Source organism: Dermochelys coriacea, chromosome 2, assembly GCF_009764565.3.
Source record: "Dermochelys coriacea isolate rDerCor1 chromosome 2, rDerCor1.pri.v4, whole genome shotgun sequence".
Lineage (NCBI taxonomy): Eukaryota > Metazoa > Chordata > Testudines > Dermochelyidae > Dermochelys > Dermochelys coriacea.
The window spans coordinates 260,193,131-260,215,378 of NC_050069.1; the positions used below are offsets into that span (position 1 = coordinate 260,193,131).

Consider the following 22,248-nt stretch of genomic DNA (forward strand, 5'->3'; position numbering starts at 1 on the left):
GAACCAGGAGTCAGGAAAACAGGGTTCTATTCCTAATTGCAGTTGTTTGCTGTATAACCTTTGGTAAGCTATTTAACCTGTGTATGCCTACGAGTTTAAAACATTAATAATACGTACCACCCAAGCTATACACAACACTTTCCTTGGAGGAAAGGTTCTATAGAAAGTTAGTTTCTAATGAATCAGAGTAGATTGTTCAACCGGATATAGTACGTAATTTAATGAGATTTTTCTTAAACTGTGGCAAATACTGTAAAAACCATTATTCAAGCAGCCGAATTGAGAATCCTCCAAAAATAAGTTACATTTTTAAGACCTGAACAAGTTATAGTATGATCTCATCCAAGAGATCTAAAAAGCAGGAACATCTGCCGGAGTCACCAGCAATTTATTCAGCAAAGTTCATCAGCTCTTGTCTGCATAAGCAGGTGCCAGGGTATTCCGTAAGAACTACTATACATGCTTTAAAAAAAAAAAAAAAAAAAAGGAGGTGGGGGGAATGATTCTACCAATCTACAGAGGAACCACGCACAGAGGGAATAAAGACCCTGACAGTGGCAATAAGAGGACAATTTTTCTCAGAGAAGTATTACATGCACAAGTATCTAAATTGTTAAAAACTTTTATTTGTGACAGTAAAGATACCATTCAATACCTGATTGACAACACTTCTCTCCCCTCAAAACACTCACACTGTATATGTAGTGTTTCTCAAGTATTGCTGGATTGTTCATTGCATTAAAGTGTAAACAGCTCCATTATTAGACAAACAAGCAATATGTCCATTGCTTACTCCTCTTAAGTTCCCAGAAGAGTTTTAACAAAAAGCCAGACAGCTGGATTTTTACAATAAAATATGAACAGAAAACAGCTCTTTTTGCATAGTTATCCTATAGAATTTCAAGCAATTCCCCAACCCAAGTCTTATCTGCCCTCCTCACCACACAAAGGCATACATCACAGCACCTTTGAAATCAGAGCCACAAACATTTTTTTTTCTTTTACAATAGGGCTGTGCGGTTCTGTGTTTTATTAGTAAAAAAAAAAATTCTGTAAAACATAGGATCGTGTGTTTTTGTAAATTATATTGCTACAGACTTTTTACATTGAAATTTCAAAGCGGCAAACCCAGTACAAGCGAGTGTAATTTAGGGATTTTATTGTCCCCCCCAACCACTCTAATCAAAATCATGCTGTGATAAAGTGACTGAACACACTGATAACCAAGCTCTTCAGGTGACGGGTTTCTTCCATGTATAACTTCACTGTTTTTTTTAAAAAGAAATTAAAGGGAAAAACAAGAAACAGTTTTTGTTTTTTTCCAAAGCTACCTAAATGAATACAGTAGTATTGTACATTTGCTAAAATCTTCCATTCAAAACTTCCCGGTATTTAACAAATATTCTGCGCACAGCCCTAGTTTACAGATGGCAATTTAATCATAACATTTTAGTTGAATTTCAAGAATTTATGGCACTCTGCCTTACATTTTAAATTAAAATATATATCTCCCTATGCAGGCAAATAACCTTTTTTTAACCCAACACAGAAAGGACAACGGAACTTTGGGTCAGGTAGCATTTCTTTAGTTGAACTGAATGATCCACTGGGAAAGACTTTTTAATAGTTATGTGATAATATCTGGGAATTATAATTGAAAGACAAGGTTTCTAACAGTCTCGGTGACCCACATGCAGCATGCACTACTGCACGTGTAAATATAGAAGAACTTTGGGAAATAATTTGATTTTCTGTTTTGATTTTCAAAATCTCATTTAATTGAAGTAAAACAAAAATAATCATATTGCAATTTTTTTTATAAACATTCTACTTTTTCTGGCATTATGTTTAGAACTATATTGCTTTGTTAAAATCTAGGTGCTTCAAATATATAGTTATATATAAACTAAAAGAGCTTATAAAAATCTGGATTTTTTAAGTGTGGGAAAATAAAGTGCAAAAAGGTATATATGATAGTTGCTCACATAACTGTAAAAAATCCAAACACTTAGGAACCCCAAACTTGATCTTAAACAACCACCCCATTTGATGTCAGAAGGAATCGGGTATTATCCAAAAATATTCTCACATTCTAGAGTGAAACTTACCATGATTAGAACTCAAACAAAAATCATATATAAAATGCACTTACAATATTAGCATGGATCAGAAATGTTACTATGTTATACCCCTGATTTTGTCATTTTTGAGCGCTGTGTGTTATTTTGTATGCTTTATCAGTTGAAATTATAAAGCCAATTTTTTCTGGAACTCTGTGGATTACAAAAGCCCAAACAGCATTAAAACTGTACAGAAACAACACGAAGACAGTGATTGTATAGTATTAGTCGTTAAAATGGTTTCAGATGTGGGAACAGAAGTTCAGTTGTCCATTACATGTTGATTTCAAAACAATACAGGTCACTTTAATATCAACATTCATTCACAGACATTTAAGGCAACTGGGTTCATGAAATCACTGCTTTTATAAATGTGAGCAGCTGATGACATGGTTTGTCTTATGTACAACAGATCACAACTGTCTAAATGGTAATGTCTCTTGAAGGGGTTATTCACTGTCTAATTGGTAAGACTGTTTGGTCTAATACTTGTGTGAAAATCTTTAATTTTTTTTCAGCCATTCTCATCACACCTGCACAATAAACTACAACCTGAATACTTCCCTGCAGACTGTATCTGAGGCACAGAGGTCACAAATACAGTTAAAAATACTGCTCAGAGAACAACTTTTTGGCAGTTTACGGTTTCATTACTCAGTATTCAAAAACAAAACTAAAGATCTTAGACTGAATGCAAATGTAATGGACTAACCAGAATCCATATGTCCTTTTAAACCATCTAGATTTTTATTTTTTTTTTATTGTCAGAATTTAGTTCTGGCATAGAAACATACAGTACTAAGGTAATGACAACGGGTAAGAGAACAAAAGTGTGACTTAAATGTCATGGTACTGCTTAGAACATCCTCACTGAGAAACACTGTGAGCACAGTGCAAAGCTGCACTGCAAGGAGACAAGTCCTCTCTGAGTCTTATACTGCCCCTGTGATAATCTATTCCATGACTGTGTAGGCTGGCCCACCCTTTTAGGAATGAATTTATTAAGCTGCTTAGTAAATATTTTAGCCAAGGATGACAATCTAGGTCAACTTCTTGTAATTCCTATTGGTCATACCTGTAAAAAGGCAACTTGTATCTACCTTGCGGCATTTGACAGTAGGCTAATTAAAGCACCAAATTATTAGTTTAACTTTGTTTGATGTCTGCCAAATATGGCTAATTTGCATGATTAGATTTCTACTGGTATAAAAATGGTTAAAAGGTGACCCAGGAAAGGAAAAAAAGGGCTGTGCCTTTTTGCTTCAAAAGGCTTAAAAACAACAGTCACATGTGTTTTTAACATCAGAAATTCAGGTCTTGTCTACCCTGGATGAAGAACTAGTGTAATTATGACATCACAAATGAATGAAAGCCAAGTGAACTGAGAAGACAGGATTTTTAGTAGATTTTTATATTGTTTTTAATATTCTAAGTTAACACCTATTTAACTCCAAAGCCTAAAGAGTATGTTAGAGAAAGGAATTCTGAGTTAAACACACCTCCAGCAGGGGTGATATGGCTCCCAATCTGCATCTGAGACTCTCAACAAGTGTTCAGCAAAAACCAGGAAAGATCAGTTAACATTCCTGACATTTCTAAGGAAAAAACACAAGCAGGGAAAAAAAAGCCCCCACTTTAAAATAAATTTGGGCTCATACCTCCATTTTGCTTCTTTACGGTGCATAAAGGAGCAAAAGGCATTTTTCAAAGTCCTTTGCAGGTCACCTTTAACTGAGTATGTGGGATGTCATATACCACAAGTTTATTACATAAGGGTGGGGTATATCACCTGCATTTCATTTATTGCCCAAATTTGCAGCTTACAGCAAATGTTTTGGTAGTGCAGGCACAGTGGCAAAGAACAGTATAACAGCCTATGGTCAGCTCCATTTGGTGAATATACAGTAGCAACGATTAAGAGAAAAAATACTCTTAACAGCTCAGCACACATCCAGCTTACTCAGATGGGTTTTTGTAAGAATGTAGATCAATAAATAGATTCTCCCTCCCTTCCCCCCAATAGAATGGGTTTCTCATTATGATGTTTTAAAAAATTGGAGAGGCATGGCAGTTGTGCGCAAGCAGAGATAACAGAACTTGATCCATCTAGCACAAAAGGTGCTTGAGATCTATTTCCCACCACATTTTCCCAATTCTATCATACCCTAATACTCAAACTGCAGATATGTTCAAACTGTGTCCAAAATGAGTAAGACCATAGTGACACAAACCTGTAACCAAAATCACCCCTCCCCAAACTCCTAAACCTTCTGAGCATGACAAAATGTAATTAATACAACTTAACATCACCATGGAGACAGGACCCCAGCATATTTGTTTCAACTTTTTCCTTTGTTATCATATATTACAGTGCTCTATAAAAAAATCCTTTTTCCTTTTTAAAGCGTTTAGACAATACAAGACTAAAAGATGTCTGGAAATACACCTTATACAAAATGAACTTTTATCTTAAAATAACATTCAAAAAGGCACTTCATTCTGTAAGAAAAAAATTCAGAGTCAGGTCAACTGCTCTAAGCAGAGGGTGAAACTGTCTGCATAGTGGAAGGGGGGAGAAATTTGACTGCTGAAATACAACAAGCTTCTTTTTTTGGCATGTTTTAAGAAAAGCTGATCCAGTAAAATATGTCCACTTACGAAAGTCATTAAAAGAGTCCCATTTAAAATAGCTTCTTTTTTTCTTTTTTAAAAAAAGTAGTCTGAACATGTGACCTTAGGACGTCAGGCTTCTGAAGGCTTACTAGCATCACTCATGATTGTCCTTCGTGTACACTGTAACAGGAAGATCAAGAGTAGCACTTCTGACAGGAGCAGCCTCCTCAAAGCTTAGTTTGAAAGAGCTGTGAGAGATGGAGAAAGAGTCTGTAGCAACTGTAATCAACCAGAAGCAGTCAGATTTAAGGGCTACCTGTTGCAAAGTTTGTGAAGCATACTGTAAACTTCTTCCTCTCTGCTTAGTCCTTCAAAGAAAGGAATAAGATCTAGCAGCTCTGTGTCCGTCATGTCATCAAACCAGGATTGCACAGGCACCTGAAATAGAGAAAGAGAAAAATAGAAGAGGCTTTGCTGCATCAAGAACACACGCTCAATTTCCATCTACCTCAGAATCTTAGCTTACAGCACCTACTGGCAGGCATCCTATCGGCAGCTAATGACCATGATAAAGAAAAGTTACTCACCTGCAACTGAGGTTCAAGTACATTGCCAGTTCAGACCCACATCCTTAAGATATACTTGCACACCCACATCAAGACTGGAACCTCTGGAAAGCTAACTGCAGACTCTTTCCAGATGTGGTATGTTCCAAGCAAGGTTACATGAGGCATGGCACATCTCCCCTTCAATGTCTTCTGCCTCCTTAGAATCCAGAATAGCCTGAAGTAGGGTGCAGACTATGACTCTACACCGATAATCTAGTTGGAAAAACTCCAATTACAGGTGAGTCTCTTTTCTTTCTCCTTAGAGTACTGTCAATACAGATGCCTATGCATAGAGCAAGAAACCCTCACAGAAGTGTAACTGAGGAGGAAATATTTGAACAATGAATACCCAACTGCTCTGTACTGTATATCAGATTTTGAGGCAAGGTTCAGAGAATAATGCTTCATAAAGGAGTAGAGGGGGGTCTAGGGAAGAATATTGTGTATTTTCACTATGGGATCTTACTGAAGTAATGCATTAGAGTCTGTTTTGGATCTAGTCTCATTCTGTGGTCCTCCAGGGACTGGAATTGCCACTAGCTTTTAGCGCTTTTCCACACAGGATTTTATAACTCAGATAACTTCTTAGCACTGGATTTTATAACATCAAAAAGTGGTCTGGAGTTTGCTTTGATTTATAACCTTCAGCATGGATTAGATTTGTGGCTCCTGATCCTTGCATGCAGAGCTGGTAAAATGAGGTAAACTGAAGCCATATGCGGCACTAAACACATAAGGTCTCTCACTCAAGCATCCAAGGCATCAAGATTTGAGGGCCTGAGTTCAGAAATTCCATGTTTTAAGAAGCTTTCTTTAAACCTTCACTTTTTACCATATCAACTAAAAGCTACACAAATCTGAGAACTGACAATAAAATAATCCTCAAAAACAAAAAAAAATGCCTGATGGACAACCTAATGTTTCAAGGGAACTAGAGGGAGTCCCTAGCTTGCTAGGTGACTAGCAAGAGAAGCGTATGCATGTATATTGAGAGTGGTGGTTGATGGAGAGGTCTCTGTTTGTGCAACTCCCAAGTGCAAAAGCTTTCCAATGGGTTCCAGGCTTCATGTGGATTGCACATCCCAAAAGCATGGATCTCTACTCTCAATCTCCAAAGGGAAATATGAAGAAATTCCTTGAGTAAGAAATATCTGTATTACTGGCATTTATACTATCACCAAAACCCACCCTCTTCCCTTCACTTTATTTCTAAAGCTGGTTGACTAGTATTCCTAATCACAGAATGACCCATAATAGAAATTCTAATTAGCAGATAAGGAAAGGAGGGAAGGAAGCAGCATCAGGTCTGCCAATTCTCCCCAAATACAATCTTAATTCACAATAAAGGAAAATATACAAATAAAAAACACAGACAGGTATTCAACTTGTGCCAGTAAAAATAGTTATTAGCTTGTCTATTAAAATAACTTCACTCATGTGAAACAATGTCAGAGTACCCATTAAAAAAATAAAAATCGTTTTGAGGTTTTTGGATGAATATCCTCTCTTCTAACAGCCTGTACAAGGAGTGATTATAAAGACATCACACTGTTTGGTGTTTTTCTGCACAATTAGCAGTTTCTTCAGAAGATGCCCAAAGCTAAAAAATGAAGGAGAGCTAGGCATGAGAAAGATGAATTGACAGAGTAGCGTGGAGAAGCTTGGCCTAAATCTAACTTCGTAATAGCTAGCATTAAACCTGATCTTCTACTTAACGTTTCAGAGAATGATGATGCTGTTGACACTAGTTAACACTTTAAAAGTAAATTTGAGTACTTAATATTATTTGAATGTGGAAACCTGACCATGGAAGACCAAAGAGAGAAAGTTATTCCTTGGGACTACTTACTGCATTTTCAGGATGGAAGATGTAAGACGCAGGAGAGTTATCCACTATAATAACTTTACTCAGCTCTCTTCCCAGTCGACTCAGATCCTTCACATAATTTCCTCTATGGAAAACACAGGATTCTCTGAAGAGTCTTGCCCTGAACACACCCCAGCGATCCAACAAGTCTGCTACTGGATCCGCATACTTAAAGACAGAAGTTAATATGATTCAGAAGTTTAAAAAATGGAAATTGCATGTCAGCAGGTACAGCAATGTTTCCTAGAACTAAACATTAAGGACAAATAAAAAGGACAATTATAGACAGAACTACAATCTGCTTTGCTTCAGCTTCTTCTCCTTATTAATTTATGTGCTAGCAAAGCTAAAATTATTAATAAATTGGTAACAGGACTGTAGTACACTTATCTTTCAGAAAGAAAATAACTTGCACTGTAAAGCTTGCTATGATTTACTAATTATCTTAACACATCTCAACATGGGCTCTTTACATGTGTCTTTTAACTCCTAGAAGCCGATGAGTTCAGAGAACTCACTTAATACGACTGTAAAAATGCATGAAAAAGTAATGGTAAACCTAGAGCACAAGATGCCACTTCTGCAGCTACTCGTACCAAATTCAATTCCATGTATCTGTGAAGTCAAGGGTAATGGAGGAGACATCTGACTCGGCCTAATTCATGATGTGCCTTTGTCAATAATGCATGTTGACTGTTGATGTCAGCAAGGGATCTGAAGATCCCCAAAACATGCACATTCCAGTTGTGAGAGGACAGGCAAAAATATCTAATACAAATATCCATTTGTAACATTCTGTGTTGGCATTATTCAAAGGAAAGGAGTGCTACATATCACACCTCAAAGACAATGCAAGTACCATAGCATATGATGGCATGAATTTTAACTCAAGAATTGATAGTAATAGCCCAAGAGGGTGGGAAGGGAGAGACACCTAGACAGGAAACCAGATTGTAAGAGTGGATAGCCTCGACAATTATAGTTAGCACAAATTCTTTGAAGGATATGATTGATCATTTGATGGGACTTTTCTAAATTGAACAGCAAGCAAAATAGACCTTGCTGTCAATAAACCTTTCCTTTTATTAAGGCTTTTTCAAGAGAAAAAGTGCAAATCCCCTGCTTTGGGACTTTTAGAACTTGACTGGACACAATACTGGTAAAACACACAATCCTGCGCTGACAAGGAGATGAACTAGATGATTTAACAGGTCTTTCCCATCTCTAGAGTCTACGGAAAGCCACAAAAAGATTAGAATTTAACTTACTTTACTAAACCAAAGATATTTAAATAAAATGAATTTAAAAATGACCAATCAACTGATTTCACTTCAAAATCAAAACCAAATACAAAAGATATTGCAGAAGTAAAGCTGCACAGTCCACTACAAAACTACCTACACAAGATGCTATTTCACCAAAGCTAAAAGGGCACAAAATATTGCTTTTCAGATGCTAAATATATCAAGCTTTACAAACAGCATTTAATAGTCTCAACCGAAATTATAACTGCATATCCACATCTCAGACATCTGTGTCCTATGTTTTTGCACCAAAGTACTTTCTGAACTATTGGCTGATTTCATAGCTTAGATATAGCACACCTTATTTAACGCCCAGCTTTAATATACTGCTTCATGTAGTACACTATTTGTTCTAATTTCCCACTATAACCATGGTAACTTGTAAGCCTTTCATATTGGCATCACGAGCAATGCATGGAGGCTACATTATGAGACAAGCCCATATGTGATATTGTTACCATGGAAACACTTACCCACACACTAGCAGACAAAGTACACACCGTCAGGCAAAGAAGCAGAAAAGGGGAAAAATTAACATCATACCGAGTGAGGAAAACAATCATCCACAGAAAACCCAAACAAAATGTCCACTAACCAACATTAAAAATAATAAAGAGAAGGAAGAGACAAACGACAAACCTTGGCTAGACTAGCTGTGAAGAGTACACACTCAAAGAGCTCTCCCATCCTCTGGAGAAACTCATCCACATGTGGTCGTTTCAATACATAAACCTGAAATGACAATAACTGTTTAGATCAAATGAGGCTTAAGCCAAAAAGGCTGGAGTTAGCCTAAAATTGGTAGGTAGGACTAATATGTGACACAGGAGGCTCAGATGAAGGAAAAGGCTGATAAAAAACAAAGCATAGTATTAAATAATGAAATATTTGAACATATGTACTTGATAGCCCCATGCTGACTGCACACTGGTAATGCTGTGTCCTGCTGGAAAGATATATTCTTAAAACTGAAAAGACAGACAGACATGTAATGGGGCACCAAAGCAATAAGAACTGCGACCCACATTTTTAAAGGTTTCAGAGTAGCAGCCGTGTTAGTCTGTATTCGCAAAAAGAAAAGGAGTACGTGTAGCACCTTAGAGACTAACAAATTTATTTGAGCATAAGTTTTCGTGAGGTACAGCTCACTTCATCAGATGCATTCCACATTTTTAAAGGTATTTAGACATTGTTAGGCTCAGTGTTGCAATGCCTAACTAATTTAGGAGACTAAATCTCATTTTCAAAAGAGATCTAGGCACTCGGGAGCCAAAATCCCATTGACAGTTAATTAGATTTAGGTTCCTAAGTGCCTAAATCCATTTTGAAAATGAGATCTAGGCTCCTAAATCAGTTAGCATTGCTAACGGATCATAGCAACTCCTGAATACCTTTAAAAATCTGGGCCTGAGAGCCTTTAAGTAGCATGACTCTTTGATGCTTATGTTTCTTCAATTCTTGAACAGTATTAGAGGAAACAACATCTGAGGGAAAGTTTTATCTTGCGTTGGGAGGAGTTTTGAAATGTATTGACTTCTTCCTTTTCTTCTGTAAAATAAAATACTTCTCTTCAATTTTTGTTTCTGGATGTCAGATAACATACTCTATTGCTGCTTTTTATTGATTTTCTAAACCCATTAATAAAATACAAGCTTTCACCTCTTCAATGGAAAAATGAGTTTCCAGTGTATATTTTGAGTTGTACTGAGCATGTAAAAACTCTTCAGTTGAGGCTTTGTCATAAATACAGTAAATCTTCTGGGTTTTCCTCCTTTTAGGCAGCAGTAGCTCCAGCAAAGGAGCCACACTGCCATTTTGCAGCAAGAACCAGTTTATTGCAATTGATACAGCTACTAAGATTATTTGTTAAGCACCAACAATGTGCTTAGTGTTCATATAAGATACCGAGATAAAGACAGTCCCTATCCAGGAAGTTTACAATTGGGTAAAAACAATAAACTGGGGGGATGGGAGGAGGTATGTCTGTGTTAAATGGTTACTTTAAAAAATTGTTATTTATCTTGCTTGCTACCATTTGATAAAGGTTCTTGATAGAACTAAATTAGCAATTCTTACTTTTGCATTTAAGAGAATTTCAGCATTGTAGATTTCTTGCTAAAGCCTGGTAAATTAAATAGGTTTCTCTATCATAAGGTAAAACACGCAAAACTGAACTTGTTTAATGCCTTGTCTGTTATTTAAGGAAGTTTTACTGGCTAACATATTATTTTCATTAGGTTAACAGTGATATTAAAAGGCAAAAGTGCAGTGAGCCCATACATATACACAGTGAAAGAGAAAGTTATGGAAACACCAGTTTAACTTAATAATGTAAAAATTAAATGCAGTACGGGAAGAGAAGGGATGCTGCATGATCAGGGCTTAAATACTACCCGATTTATATTAAAAGAATGTACATGCAAAGCACTATAATCTAAAGGCCAAAGCGGTCAGATCAAAATGCTATGTACTTTCCACTCTGGGTAGTCATGTGACAAGCTACATGGACCTCAAAACCAGTTTGCTGGATTAGATTATTCTTATTAAATCAGAACTAAACTTTACTTTTGCCACCGGAGCTGACTCTCAGTACATTCATACTTGGAAAGGGAGAACAATTCGTAGCCTAGTTTTCATTTTGATTCCCTATTTTTTAATATTACTGTGGCAAGCACCTGACCCTACTTAATCAAATAACTCTTTAACATCAGGGACTAAGTTTACAATAGATTATATTAGGAACAGGTTTATTTAATTGCTGCTCTCTTTTCCCAGAGAACTGCACTATAGTTTCTTGGATTTCAATAGGACTCTGGCAAATAATTCTCTCTCCCCTTTTAAGATAACCATTAGTTTTTCATTAAAAGCTGGACTCACTGAGAGATACTTTGTTGACTAGGGTTTACCTTCCAAATGCAACTTTTACTACACATAGGTAAGAAATGCAGCTTCACAAACTCAATCATTCATAATGCACCTTTTAACAATTTGCTTCCCTTCTGTTGACCCAGGAAACCATACAGAACCAAGTGTGGTGATAGTGGGAGAAGCGCTCCATCAATTTAAGTTTATTCCTCTGCTTCTGGTCTTCAGGACAGTAAATCAGTTAAGGCAAAACAAAAGTAACAGAAAAGAGCAAGGCACATTACTCATTAACTGTATGTAAACATTCAAGTTCTAAATTCTTTAGCTTTATATACTCCTCCCACCTCACTTAGGTACACAACAGCCCAAAATATGTGAGAATTCCCTTCTCAGTGTACTGAAACCATCTACAGTAGAACCTCAAAGATACAACCACCAGAGTTACTGACCAGTCAACCTGACATGTGAAACTGGAAGTAACCAATCAGGCGGCAGCAGACAGACAGACACACACACACACGAAAAAAGGAAGTACTGCATTGTGCCTCTATTGCCTCTTACAGGTAGGCACATCCGAGCTGCCTGTCCCCACCCCCATGGCAGCCACTTACAGCAAGATGCTGGGGCTGCCAGAGTCAGCAGAGCAGGAGCACTGCTAGGGTCTGTGCAGTTACACCTCCCCCTACCCCCCTGCTGGGAGGGGGACATGCTGTTTTTAACACCCCCCTCCCGTTTCCTCTCTCTCACACACCCCTCTGCCAAGTGGGGGACAAGCTTGCAAACTCATGCCAGGGCTGAGTAGGGAGCTCAGCTGCTGCTGAATCCTGGCCTAGAGTATCAGCTGCTGGATCTGGAGCCCGAACTGTGCTTTGTTCAGAGTTAGGAACATTTCAGAGTTATGGACAACCTCCATTCCTGAGGTGTCTGTAACTCAGAGGTTCTGCTGTATCCACAGATGAGTTCTGTGCCTTATTAGTGCCTTTCCTTTTTAACAGTGCATTCACTCACACCACAACAAAGAATCCTCCACCTGTACTCACTAGGTTACAAAAGTGTCTCCGCCTGCGGACTATGATTACAAAACCCAACCCAGGCATATAAACTGTGGGTGCTTGCAATAAAAAATGTCCTCCCATGTACCAAGGCAGCCATATCCAACCTTCAGTAAAATTGAATTTCTTGATAACAAACTCACTGATGAAGATTGGTTGAAATAGAAATTCAGTTTGAAATCAGTTCCTTTATGTTTCCTTTGCAGAGCTTCTGTGGCAGCCAGCAGGTAGCTGACCTGAACTGGAACTAGGCAGCCTCACATTATGACATGGTAGTCCAGGCCTTCTCATGCCTCCCTAGTTCAGTTTCTTCTCTTTTTTATGCCACCTGGGCACCTGCCACTAGATTTTCTCTTCATCACTAATTCAGATGCCTTGTTGTGTGTGCGAGTTCTTAGTACATGCTACAGAACCACTTCCAATCTCTGGATAAAGCCTAACCATTTCCTGCTTGTGCGCGCGCGCAAGCACACACACACACACACACACACACACACACACACACACACACACACACACACACACACACACACACACACACACACACACACACACAAACTTCCTCCAACAGTGCCTCAATGTTTTTCTAAACAAGGTTTCTGAGTGCTTGGTGGGGGCAGGGGGAAGTGAGGGGGAGGTGTTCCCCTACAGAAGTTGCTTTCTGAAAAGTTTTCACCAGGTGTCCAGTTTCCAGTCGGAACACCCGGTCACCCTCGCGGCTCCGGTCAGCGCCACTGACTGAACCATTAAAGGTCCAGTCAGCAGTGCTGCGGGACTAAGGCAGGCTAGTCCCCACCTGTCCTGGTACTGCGCTGCGCTCCGGAAGTGGCCAGCAGGTTTGGCTCCTAGGCGGAGGGGCCCATGGGGTTCTGTGCGCTGCCCCCGTCCTGAGCACCAGTTCCCAGCCAATGGGAGCTATTGGGGGGGTGTGCGCACCTGCGGAAGGCAACAGCAGCATATGGAGCTTCCTACCCCCCCGCCTACTAGCATTGGACCTGATGGCTGCTTCTGTGGCGCACGCAACACAGTGTCAGGACAGGCAGGCAGCCTGCCTTAGCCTCGCTGACCAGGAGCCACCCGAGGTAAGCCTGCGCCCCAACCCTGAGCCCCAACCCCCTGCCACAGGCCTGAGCCCCTCCAAACCTGAGCACCCTCCTGCACCCCAAAGCCTTCATCCCCAGCCCCATCCCAGAGCCCACACCCCCAGACCAGAACCCTCACCCCCTCCTGCACCCAATCCCATGCCTCAACCCGCAGCCCCCTCCTGCATGCTGAATCCCTCAGCCCCACCCCAGAGCCCGCACCCCCAGCCAGAGTCCTCGCCCCCTCCTGTACCCCAAGCCCTTGCCCAAGCTCAGTGAAAGTGAGTGAGGGTGAGGAGAGCAAGCCACCGAGGGAGGGGGAATGTAGTGAGCGGAGGCGGGGCCTCAGGGACAGGGCAGGGCTAGCGTGTTCGGTTTTGTGTCATTAGAAAGTTGGCAACCCTACAAGGTGTTGGTAGCATTTGCAAGTGTATTGATAATGCTGAACTACAAAATCCCTTGCTCTACTTCACATGAACCTTTTCTCCATTTGACAGTGCAGTTCTTTTCTCCTCTGCCTCCTTACATTCTCATTTACTGTATTATTTTCTTTGCTTCATTAGTTATTGGACTTGAGTCTCAATGCTACATGCTTATTTGTGGCTTGGCTTTTTTCTGTTATATGATGTCTTCAGTTCAAGTCTCTAGACTGACTGACTCCTGGCTTTTCTCTCAGCTTTACATACGGTCTTCAGGGCAGGAAAAAAACCCCATTTTTTTCATATCTGTACTTCTTGGGATGCATGCTTTGCTAATTACTGCTCTATTCTGGTAACAGTTTAAAGGAATATCATCGCTTTTTATTAACCTTCTTTTGGACATTTCAGAGTAGCAGCCGTGTTAGTCTGTATTCGCAAAAAGAAAAGGAGTACTTGTGGCACCTTAGAGACTAACAAATGTATTTGAGCATAAGCTTTTGTGAGCTACAGCTCACTTCATCGGATGCATTTAGTGGAATATACAGTGGGGAGATTTATATACATAGAGAACATGAAACAATGGATGTTACCATACACACTATAGAGAGGTTTCAGAGTAGCAGCGTGTTAGTCTGTATTCGCAAAAAGAAAAGGAGTACTTGTGGCACCTTAGAGACTAACAAATTTATTAGAGCATAAGCTTTGAAGTGAGCTGTAACTCACGAAAGCTTATGCTCTAATAAATTTGTTAGTCTCTAAGGTGCCACAAGTACTCCTTTTCTTTTTACACTATAGAGAGTGATCACTTAAGATGAGCTATTACCAGCAGGAGACCTGTGGGAGGGGAGGGAGAGAGGGACCTTTTGATGTGATAATCAAGGTGGGCCATTTCCAGCAGTTGACAGGAATGTCTGAGGAACAGTGGTGGTGGGGGGAATAAACATGGGGAAATAGTTTTCCTTTGTGTAATGACCCATTCACTCCCAGTCTCTATTCAAGCCTAAATTAATTGTATCCAGTTTGCAAATTAATTCCAATTCAGCAGTCTCCCGGAGTCTGTTTTTGAAGTTTTTTTTGTTAAAGAATTGCCACTCTTAGGTCTGTAATCGAGTGACCAGAGAGACTGAAGTGTTCTCCAACTGGTTTTTGAACGTTATAATTCTTGACATCTGATTTGTGTTCATTTATTCTTTTACGTAGAGCCTGTCCAGTTTGACCAATGTCTACGGCAGAGGGGCATTGCTGGCACATGATGGCATATATCACACTGGTAGATGCGCAGGTGAACGAGCCTCTGATAGTGTGGCTGATGTGATTAGGCCCTATGATGGTGTCCCCTGAATAGATGTGTGTACACAGTTGGCAACGGGTTTTGAACCACTAACACAGGAACCTATCCTTGCAACAAAGCCTGTTGCCAACTGTGTCCACATATCCATTGTTTCATGTTCTCTGTGTATATAAATCTCCCCGCTGTATTTTCCACTGAATGCATCCGATGAAGTGAGCAGTAGCTCACAAAAGCTTATGCTAAAATAAATTTGTTAGTCTCTAAGGTGCCACAAGTACTCCTTTCCTCTTGGACATTAACATTTAAAAGGTATTCCCAGGCTTTAAGCAAGGTCTTACAATACTGCATATATCTGTCAGTTTTTAGTTTAGAACTGTTATAAGTGGCATCACCCAATTAAGTGCAACTGTTTTAGAAAACTTATCTATAAATATACTCTGTCATATGAAAGTGTCGGTTTTGAAGAATAAAGTATTTGTACACAGAACAGCAAGCTTTATTGTAATGTTAGAAATAGGACCATATAGTTGGTTTTTAAAACAGTTTTAGAATTTTGGAATCTTCATGCAATAGCAGAACAGTCTGACCAAGACAACTCAAGCACCTGTAATCTTCATTTCACCAGGTACGCACTTCCTATTAACAGAAAGGGGGAGAAATAATGTGGATTCTTGAGTCTTCACATATCTGGTTCATTTGTCGTGGTTGCCTCCCAGTGCAAGTAATCAAGAATAGGCCAATTAGATTGCACACAGCCTATCCTGGATTACTTGAACCAGGTCACAGCCTTTTCCAGGAGAATTGAGGAACTTGATCCTTTATGAAGAGAAAGTTTGTATTTAAAAGTTGTTCCCCACTGAAAAAAAATCACATATAATATTCTAAATAAACTTCATAAACATTTCTCTTATTTTCATTGGCTAAAAATTATTTTTTCCTTATTAATATACTGTTAAAACACTGAACAACCAATAGCAGTGTTCACTACAAAGTATGGCAACTTTAGATCAAAGTCCTAGTAAGGAACAAGAACTCAGTCCAAAACCAGGCCAAATCAAACTGTTGCAGGCTGCCTTTTCTGCTCCTAATCATTCAAGTGTAAGACATGAATCAAGTTAGGTAAGGCAACCTGGAAAATAGACCAAGAACTACCTATACTAAGGATCCTTATACTCATCATATGGGGGGATTGGAGCTGTGTCAGTGTCAATAGTTTCTTCTATAGAGACGATATAAAGCAAGTTACCAAAAGCTACCATACAATATTGTCAAGTGCATGGAACGTTCCAAAGAACAACTCCAAACTTCTGAGTCACTTCATTTAAAATGTTATCCACCTTTTAGTAGTCTAATGAGGGTACCCTACTGATGCTCTTGGGAACTAAAATTAAAACTTTCTAATGCATGGCTTCTCAACCTCGGTGTCACAACCACCCGGCCCTTCCCATGCTCCTAAATGGGAAGCGAGTTCCAGGGAGAGATGGTCCTGGTATGGAAAATGCTAAGTTGCAGTATGGAAAAGGTTGAGAAACAACGATTTATTGTATAGAGTGGGCCCACCTCAAGCCTTGATAAACCTCCTCAAAACAAACTTCATGAATTCAAACAAATGTGTTTCATTGATCTTGATTTCTGATGAATAATTTGGTAGGGAGCAAGATTACTTTGATTGACTCTCTCAATTGGAAGGACAGAAATTTTGGTGACTAGAAACTAGTGAAAAGGACCATGCTATTATCTAGCCAGTACAGCATCTGCTTGGATTGGAGTGGTCCTCCTAGGTATTTGTTCCCATAAACATGCTATGGGATGTGGCACTGACAGGATAATTAAGCTCTTAGTATGTCACTTGGAGATTACAATGTAAAGAGAACAACAGCTTACTAGATGTGTTATATTGCTATACGTTCCAAGAGAATTCAAGGTATTTCATAGTCAAATGCACATTAATACATTTTATACTGATATTTAAAGAAAATCAGAAAGTTAAGTTGTTGTATTTAAAAAGACATGAAATGTGTTTCAGATAGGGCACTTCAGAAAATTACAGAGCACCACAAAAATGCAACTTTGGGTATGTCTACACTGCAATTAAACACCCGTAGCTGGCCCGTGACAGCTAACTTGGGCTATAAAATTGCAGGGCAGATGCTTAGGCTTGGGCCAAAGCTCTGGGGACCCTCTGTGTATGTTTAAACTGCAATTAATAACTCACAAATGGCCCCTGCCAGCTGACTCGGGCTTGCTGGGCTTGGGCTAAGGGGCTGTTTCATTGCAGTATAGACTTCCAGGCTTGTGCTGCAGCCTGAGCTCTGGGGCCCTCCCACCTTGGAGAGTCCTAGACCCTGGGCTCCAGCCCAAGCTCAGAATTCTACCCTGCAATGAAACAGTCACTTAGCCCAAGCACTGCAAACCTGAGTCAGCTGGCATGGGCCAGCCACAGGTTTTTAATTGCAACAGACACATACCCTCTTCCATTTAAAGGTTCCCTAGGTCAGGCTCCAGACTGAGCCTGAACATCTAGACTGCAATTTTATAGCTCTGCAGCCAGAGCCCCATGAATCCGAGTCAGCTAACAAAGTCCAGCTGTGGGTGTTTAATTGCACATACCCTTTGCTTGTTTACCTTGCAAAGAAAAAACAGCAGCACAGAGTCTCAGAGCCCAGGGCAACTGACTTGGACTTGTGGGCTCAGGCGAGGGGCTAAAACCAGCTGTGTAGATGTTCCCACTTGGGCTGGAGCTCAGACTCCAAGACCCTCCCCACTTGCCAGGCTCCAGCCCAAGCAGGACTGTCTACACGGCTATTTTTAGTCCCATAGCCTGAGCCCAGGCTTTCAGACTTGGTGCTGTTGGTTTTTTTCCCCGCCATGTAGACGCTACCTAAAACAGACACCTTTAATGTAAGATCAGGCAAGGTAATATTTTTTCAGACAACCTGCTGCTTGACTAAGTTCTACTGCTTTCTGACAGCAGATTTAACTATTGTTTGTATAGCTTCATAACATGTCAGAGCTTCTATCATATTTAAAATGGGTATAAAATACTTCCCAATTGCTCAATGATCTTTCTGTTTTAAGGAGTTTATATATAATAAAAGGATGGCAGATTCAGACAAACCACTAAGGAACCACCTGGTGAAATTCTATGGCCTGTGCTATGCAAGAGGTCACACTAGATCATAAAGGTCCCTCTCAGACAGCCTTGATATCTATTAATTGGATTCCCCCCCCAATATTATTAGACAGACAATACTTATATATTACTTTTCCCTGACTGGTGATTACTTTTACATCACATGAACTGCACAGAATTCCTCTATACTGAGTACCACATTGCTCATCTTTTCTTCAAGGAAAGGAGCTGGAATGGAGTTGAATGAGGCTTCATGTAGCCCCTGCTCCAGATTAAATCCCTGGACCTGGGGATGATGGCCAATCAGCATCCCTCCCCCACAACTGGCCAATGAGTTGAGACATCTCAGGGGGAAGGAGCTTCTTGGTGTCCCTCAGAGTGTCTCCCTCCCTCAGTGCTGGGGTTGTCACTTTCCACTGCTAGCCCCATCTAGTTCACCCTCCCCACGGAGGCAAGTAGGTGGCTCCCCCATCCCCATTTTTCAGACAACCTGCTGCTTGACAAAATTCTACTGCTTTCTGACACAGCAGATTTAACTATTGTTTGTATAGCTTCATAACATTTCAGAGCTCAAATGCTTTACAATTAATTTTTTAACAATCTGGTAGGAATGAAAGTAGTATCCCCATCTTACAAATGAAGAAATGGAAATTCACAGCATTTAAATTACTTGCCCAATATAACACAGGAAGTCCCTGGAAGGGCCAATTACCCTTCATATTATTTATCATACACATGAAAAAACCCCACCCTATGGACACAGTTTTTCAGAACTTCACATGCATTCACTAGATCTTGGTGCTTAACTGCAGTAAGTTGTTGCAGAAGTTGGAAGGTGTGTAGTGAATGAAGGGGACTGAACAGGCAACCTTAATTCTGGTATTTCTTAATTTCTGAGTGTTTGATTTTTCAAACTTAACATTCTTTTAGTGTAATTTGTGTTTTGGTATGTAATGCAATGTATGCGGCTCTGATCTTACTGTTAATCTACTGTTTCCTCCTACTGTTTGTCACACTCACTCCTGACATCTTGCTTCAAAATTAGACTGTATACTTTTGGGGCAGACATTGTGTCTACCTGTGTGTTTGTACAGCTCCTAGCACAATGAAATCCTAATCCTTAGGGCCTTTGGACATGACCACAACGCAAAAAATCATAAAATAATAAATATATACACTTTTGTCCCTTGTAAGTGAATGTAGTGCTGATGAAAGATTAATAATCCTAAAAACTGAAGTTCTCCACCACAGAACAGGCATACTATCATTGCTGGCAGAAGGACCACCATTCTAAAGGAAAGGAAAGGAGTACTTGTGGCACCTTAGAGACTAACAAATTTATCTGAGCATAAGTTTTCATAAGCTACAGCTCACTTCATTGGATGCATTCAGTGGAGTTAGCTGTAGCCCACGAAAGCTTATGCTCAAATAAATTTGTTAGTCTCTAAGGTGCCACAAGTCCTCCTCTTCTTTTTGCGAATACAGACTAACACGGCTGCTACTCTGAAACCTGTCATTCTAAAGGATATTTCAGTCCATTGCCCATTTTATCTTTGGCTTCTAAGATGTTTAACAAGTGTGTCAAGTGGTGACAATTGTGTGGATAGTTTTCGCAATGTATACACTCATTTTAGGAATCAGACTAAGACTACTAAATTATTTTACAGGCTACTGAACAGTCTTCAGATAAGTAGTGACAGGACAATATTTGTGCAGGCAATAACTAAACTGATTACTCAAGACTGCTTGCAGTGGTGTTGTAGCCATGTTGTTTCTACTATTCTGAGACCAAGGTGAGTGAGGTAATATTTTTCATTGGACCAAATTCTGCTGGTGAAAGAGATGAGCTTTTGAGCTACACAGAGCCCTTCAGGTTGATTTACACACACACACACACACACACACAAATTATATACAGCTAAGAAATGTAATCAGTTATTTTTTTTACAATCTAGCATACAACCTATTCTAACCAACAAAAGATATTTTAACCAATTAGCAGGCTCAATTCATCAGAAAATTAGGATCCAAGTTTATAGTACCTAGTGTAGGCTAGTTTTAACAATCACTGCAATGTTTGAGCTTGTCTGGAGGGAGAAACTTATGAGTATTATTTATGTGGGCCAAGATTTTAAAAAGTGATTAGTGATTCTGAGTGCCTCCATTTTTAGATGCCCAATCTGAGATCCTTTAAAGGGGCCTGATTTTCAGAGAGTACATATTCACCGTGTTTTGAAAATCAATCTCACTTAAGGCGTCTGATGTAGAAGTCCCAAAAACTGAGGTACCCAAAATCACTAGTCACTTCTGAAAATTTTGTCCATATTATCCTAAACAGACGACGCACTTGAAAGACATATAAAAGACTACAAGGAACCCTGACTTGAAGAGCTTAAAATCTAAATACAGACAAAAGGTGAAGGGCAAGAGGAAGGAATGTAAAAGCATGAATGCTTGGCACACATCTTTAATTCTATTTTGCATAGTTGAGTGTTTTTACAAAATGTTTCTGTATATGGAATTTCAGTTTATAATCTGCCTCTGTTAGTCTGTGTTTTTAGGGAATGATAAATGTCTTAGAAATAGCTGTTACCTGGACAGACAATGTTTGTAAATGTGGCGTTAGATCACTTCATGCTTGGAGAAGTTTAGAATCCACAAGAGGAGTCAGAAAGTGATATCAAAGTCCTGAGGAGAAGATTCCAGAAAGAGTTTTGAAGTAGTTAGAGGGAAACTGGCAGTAAGACATGACTCATCAGGTAGGCCATTAACTGGCCTGAGAAGTTAAAAACCTCCATTTGGGCAACTGTAAATCTATGTCAAATAACTGAAAATCATCTTCTATTTTTTGTATTAAAATATTCCCATATCTCTGACAATCCTTTAAAATTAAGAACTGACAGTAATAAATGATGAATGAAGAGCAAGATTGAGGAAAACATTCCAACATGCAGAAACCAAGGTCCAAAACACCAGGACTACAATATAATGCAGTATGTCACCCAAAAGGCTTAAAATGACTTTTTTCTGGAGTTATGATAACTGAACTGTATTAGTGCAATTATAGAAACACACACATTTACTCAAAGCAATGACACAAACCAAGAATGTGAGTTGCAACCCTGCTTCTTACAAGCTTCAGGTGTGTTGTGAGCAACTGACAAACCAGACAGCTGCTTTATTCTATGTAGAGGTGAGAACGTATCCTTTGCACACAGCAATACAGCTTTTATTTTAGCCAAAGTTTGGTGGTATCAATTCCCTCTGGACTTAGTCATTCCAAAGTACCTGCTAAATTTCAGTTTAAGGATATTATTGGTTACTGAATAATATTCTTAATGTCAGATTATTTTTAGCTTTTAAAATAAGCAGAAGAGTTATATTTAACTAATTTTTGATGTGTAAATTCCTGTATGTCAAAACACTGAGGAACTGTATGCAGTACAAAGTAAATATAAAATCATTGCTGATAAAATCTGCAGGTGACAAAGATTGGCAGAGTATGAAATAATGATGAGGAGAGACAGTCATACAGAGCTATCTGGATTGTGCATTAATTCAGCCAAATGCAAAGTTATACATCTAAGAACAAAGAATAAGGCCATTCCTACAGAATGGGGAACTACATCCTGGAATAGAGAGACTCTGAAAAAATCAAGGGATCATTGTGCACAAGATATTGGCCTGTGACATACAACTCCCTTCTGGCCTTAAACTCTATGAATCTATGAACAAATTAGAGCCCAATTTAACAGCAATGCTTACCTGATGTATGGTTCCATCAATTTCAACAGGAACAATGAAGTCAGCATTACTAATTGGCTAGAAAAAATGACAACGAAGTCAGATAATATTTTCGAAAAACAAGTGTAAATATCATTACAGGGGGAGCTT

General features: G+C 39.3%; 1 protein-coding gene across 4 annotated transcripts in view; it reads right to left on the reverse strand.

Annotated features, from left to right (window-relative positions):
* Nucleotides 1-606: 606 nt before the first annotated feature.
* Nucleotides 607-22,248, reverse strand: part of CTDSPL (CTD small phosphatase like) — a 132,831-nt gene continuing 111,189 nt past the window's right edge. For 3 of the 4 annotated variants that reach the window (XM_038389735.2, XM_038389737.2, XM_043509737.1), the window contains 4 exons: nucleotides 22,120-22,176; nucleotides 9,152-9,244; nucleotides 7,191-7,376; nucleotides 607-5,171 (listed from right to left, as the gene is read on the reverse strand). In XM_038389735.2, coding sequence (XP_038245663.1) covers nucleotides 5,046-5,171; nucleotides 7,191-7,376; nucleotides 9,152-9,244; nucleotides 22,120-22,176 — 462 coding nt within the window. In that variant the 3' untranslated portion in view covers nucleotides 607-5,045. Of the gene's footprint in view, nucleotides 5,172-5,321; nucleotides 5,555-7,190; nucleotides 7,377-9,151; nucleotides 9,245-22,119; nucleotides 22,177-22,248 lie in introns of those variants that run through there. The other variant, XM_038389739.2, reaches the window with a different exon arrangement.